At 41.6% G+C, this 4341-nt stretch overlaps 1 protein-coding gene across 1 annotated transcript; it reads left to right on the forward strand.

Annotated features, from left to right (window-relative positions):
* The first annotated feature begins 307 nt into the window (after window positions 1–307).
* LOC109140798 (pancreas transcription factor 1 subunit alpha) lies at window positions 308–3679 on the forward strand. The gene is made up of 2 exons (XM_019268604.2): window positions 308–1333; window positions 2195–3679. The coding sequence occupies exons 1-2, from the start codon at window positions 754–756 to the stop codon at window positions 2230–2232; spliced, it is 618 nt and encodes a 205-aa protein (XP_019124149.1). The 5' UTR covers window positions 308–753; the 3' UTR covers window positions 2233–3679.
* The last annotated feature ends 662 nt before the right edge of the window (window positions 3680–4341 follow it).

The following is a 4341-nucleotide window of genomic DNA, read 5'->3' on the forward strand; positions in this document are numbered from 1 at the left end:
TAGTCAGTCATATCATTTGCAAATTAGGAGCGTATTAATGTGGCGACTTAGACCCAAATTATGTGGGACGAGTTGTGGTGATACTGCTGGAATATTTTACATCTTGTAGGTCTGTTTGGTATCTGACTTCAGTGCGTAAAAATATGTCTAGACCAGAATAAACCCAAAGGCAAAATATAAGAAAATGCTTCTTCCCCATTGAGATCTCGTTACATTTTCTACTAACAAAGAGCTTTCATGTGTTTCTGACAGCAGTGTTTGTTGTCAGCTGAGCTTTAATAGATAAAACAATCCCTTTCAGAGGCCACCGGGTTTGCATGGCCCGCTGCGCCCGGCACAAGCCCTCCAATGACTGATGCTAAACACTGTGAGTGTTTTTTTGTCAATATTAGCGGGACTACTTGGGAGGAAGTTTATAATTGGACACGTGTTTTCTCCGCTTTTTGTCGTCCGGAGATCAACTGATTCCTTTGTAATGCGTTTTTAAAGCAATGAACGATCCACAAGGAGGGGTAAAGTGTTCTTAAGAGCCCCCTTTCAACCCTTAGAATTGGCTAGAGCAACCCGCCGAGAAACATGGAGGCCCTGGAAGTATTTAATCCAGGAGATGTGCCCATGAGGCTGTCACACAGCAGAGATCCAGACACGTGCAGGTAGGCAGTTACCAGTTTAATAACGGAAACCTGCGCGCTGTTGTTGTCTGCCTCCAGAGACTTCATCCATCACTCCTGTTACATTTTGCTTTTTCAAAATATGGAGGACATACTTTTTGATTTCGACCAGGATGGCACCACAGACTTTGCATTTTGGGGACAGATGGACCAAAACTTTCAGCTTCAAACCCAGCTGGACACCTTCCTGCTGGACTACACAGCAGCCACAGGCCAGCTCTCACCCTGGTCCTCTTTTGGCAGCCAGTCCATGTTCCCGGACGCACAGCTGACCTTTACCGACCTCGACGTGCAGTCTCCGGGTGCTGGCGTCTGCGCTGAAGGCGAAAGCTCCTCCGTGGATGAACCACTGGAGGTTACCAAGCGCAGGGCGCGGCGGCTGGTGACCCATCACCCCTACAAGGTGCAGCGGCATGCCGCCAACATCCGGGAGAGGAAGAGGATGCTGAGCATCAATTCAGCCTTCGAGGAGCTGCGATGTCACGTACCAACGTTTCCCTACGAGAAAAGGCTGTCAAAGATAGACACGTTGAGACTGGCCATAGCTTACATCGCCCTGCTGAGAGAGATCCTCATGTCAGGCTGCGATCCCAAATCCTATGTGGACGAGTGCATGAAGAATGGCTACAAGAATCAGACCAACGCAATTTGGAACACAAGTGGTGAGTTGATCACTATGATTAGTCCTTAATGAAGCTGCTGAGGTCAGAGTAAGTCTGACTTCAGCCAACAAATTGAAAGGAACATTCATATAACATCATCAGTTATCCTTTATTTAAATACAGCATCAGTCTAAACTCATCCAGGTTTTTGCTAAATGTTTGATATAAAATATATTTTGTAAGAATATTAGATCATCTGTTTTGACCTGTTGTTTATCAAATGTTATCAATACAATGCATGTTTTATTTCCAATTTAATTAACATGAACAGGAGTTCTGAATCAAACATTGTTAGGTCATAAAACCCCAAAACATAAAACACCTGATCTTCATAGATTTGGTTAAGTTTCTGTTGATTACCCAAATACACCTCATTAACATGTTATGACAGAGAACATAATCACATCCATCACAAGCCTGCATTTATACCATGAACACACAGTAAAATAATCCATTTTTAGTCTGCATCATAAGACTTGCAGAGAGGCTTTAAATGAGTAATTGAAATCTAATTATTGTCACAGTAATCCCAGCATATTGGCATAAAGCAAATGTCATTTGAAGCAGCTTGTTGTGTGTTCGCCGCACACTTTTATCCCCAGGTGTGTTGTCCTCTCGAGCATTTCGCTCATAAATGAGCCTCATTTCACCAAAACACAAGTATTCTTTCTGCCTCCATGCATTTAACTAATTCTGTGGGAATCTGCTCTGAAGCCTCTTTATGCGCCTATTCAGCAGTAAGTGTGCCCCCATTCTTTATCCCCAGACCTAGGACTTGTTAAACAGTCATTAAAATGTCTCAAAACTTATGTGTTTGTCCTGCTTTTGTCTCCTTCTGCCCCCGTGTCTCCCCCTTCTCAGATCTGACAGCTCGCCTCTCTTGGATAAAGTGGGATTAACTGAGGAACATGGGGCACCCTGAGTGTAGAGACTGCAGTGGGGAGGAGGTTCAGGTTTGTCCCTCCCTTTTCTCTCTACATGTCAAAGACAAGCTGGCCGGCCCGGCATGACAGACCCCAACCGGTCGACATCTGCAGACTTCTCAGAGGGTCACACACCTCAGGCTTTCTCAACCCCATCCACTCCCTCGTCCTCTGCTGCTTTTAATATTCTAATTTATTGTTGACTGGTAATTGAGAGCCATTGTTTCTGGGGCTGGGGAGGGAAAGATGGTTGGCAGTGTTTGCCCAAATAGATTGCACTTGTCACAGAGAGAGAAGAGGGGCACACTGGCATGAGGCTGAATGGACTCCCTAAGGGCTCATACTTCTGCATGTAGCGCTGAAGTGTTTTCTGGACTCTCGCTCATTAGTCTGCGAGTCGATGTGTTAAAAAGAGCCTTGGTCATGTAAATGAGACAATGGGCGTGAGAAGCAGAACAGTGCAATGTGTTTTAGCATGTCAGCTGCTGTTTCCAAAGATGGCAATAAGGCTAGTAGTGTATACTGTTTGTTTCACATGCAACACTCCATCATCTGTTGTGTTATTTATTCTTTTTTATTTATTTATTTATAATTATTTATGACAAGATTCTTGCATTACTTCTTTGTAAAAAAAATGTGATTATTTATTCTGTGATGTAATTGCTGTGTTTATTGTGATTAACTTTAATCTGTTACTGGGGTCAGTCAACCACCTGTACACCTATACATCACCTCTTTCTTGGCCTAACCTATTGTCCGTGATTTATTTCTGTTAGCTTCATAGATGACTCAAACTCACACTTAAATTTGGGTGGATATATATTTGTGTTCATGCCAGAGGACTTTGTTTAACCAATTTCTTATTACACATAAATGTAGTCAACACTTTAGGACAGTAAGACCAGGTGCTGCAGAGCAGTGCTTACCACTGGAGTGTTACAGGTGTCATTCCTCAGTGAGATTTATTCACAGTCTTAAAGGTCCAGTGCGTAAGATTTAGGGGGACAGAATATGGCAGAAATTGAATATAATATTCAGAACTATGTTTTCATGAGTGTAAAATATGAGAATTATGAGAATATAAATAAGAATTGTTATGTGTTCGTTTTGTTAAAATTAGCCCTTTTTATCTACAGAGGGGTAGATCTGCATGTTCAGTTTAACCAGAATGGACAAACACTGGATTTTCACAGCCACTGTAAATTCTCCTTCCCACTTAGTAAAGAAGGGTAAATCGAGCAGTATTCAGTCGGTTGCAGTCTGCAAGTTTGCCACAAGATGGCATTAAATAGTACACAGTGGACCTTTAAACTACTGCTGTGCCGAAGGACAAAATCCTGCCAACCCTCAAAGTCACTTTCAAACAGGACAAATGATTTTCATGTATAAGTTCAAAAGGAAATAATAAGAATAAAAAAATCAAACAGCCTGATTCTATTTTTTTTAAATATAATTTTCGATACAATGTATCATTGAGTGACATGTACTTTGCAGTGACATCACAAAACTGCTGTTAGGGTCTGAATTACTGATTTGTAACATGAGAAGAATTGACTCAATAATGAATGCATTTTTAAATTGTCTTTAACTTGTCAGTTGCTGTTGCCTGTTAACAAGACAAGAAAGTAACATAAGCGTCTACAGATATACTGTGGTGCTAATGTCAGTATGACAGAGCTAATATGTTGATGTTTAGCAGGGATACATGCACCATCTTAGTGTGGTATAATGCTAACGTTTGCTAGTTATTTTATTATTACCATTTTTTGCAAGTCATAAAGTTTTGACCTGATGATGATGATGAATGAAAGTCAGGGGATCGGCCAATAATGTAAATCCACAAAATAACACACTGGCTGATTTATTTGTGTCAGTGGTGTAGTTTCTCATATCCTGAGCTTTTCTCTTTCAACAGTTCACAGATGCTGCCCCAAGTTTGAGTCAGATGTGTAAAACAGGTGAAGGCAGTCAACAACGTGCCCATTCTTCCTTTACACGTATGATTTTAGTGCCGCTAATGGAGCCCTGAGGAAACAATTAAGAAGCAACCCCGTTATGAGATCTACACATAGGACGTAGCTTGTG

The sequence above is a fragment of the Larimichthys crocea genome, chromosome I (genome assembly GCF_000972845.2).
Source record: "Larimichthys crocea isolate SSNF chromosome I, L_crocea_2.0, whole genome shotgun sequence".
Lineage (NCBI taxonomy): Eukaryota > Metazoa > Chordata > Actinopteri > Sciaenidae > Larimichthys > Larimichthys crocea.

Excerpts from the sequence above, each read along its gene's own strand:
- LOC109140798 (XM_019268604.2), top strand. The coding sequence starts at position 754 with ATGGAGGACATACTTTTTGATTTCGACCAGGATGGCACCACAGACTTT. Across the intron at positions 1,334-2,194 it reads CGCAATTTGGAACACAAGTG|ATCTGACAGCTCGCCTCTCT; the intron begins GTGAGTTGATCA and ends CCCCCTTCTCAG.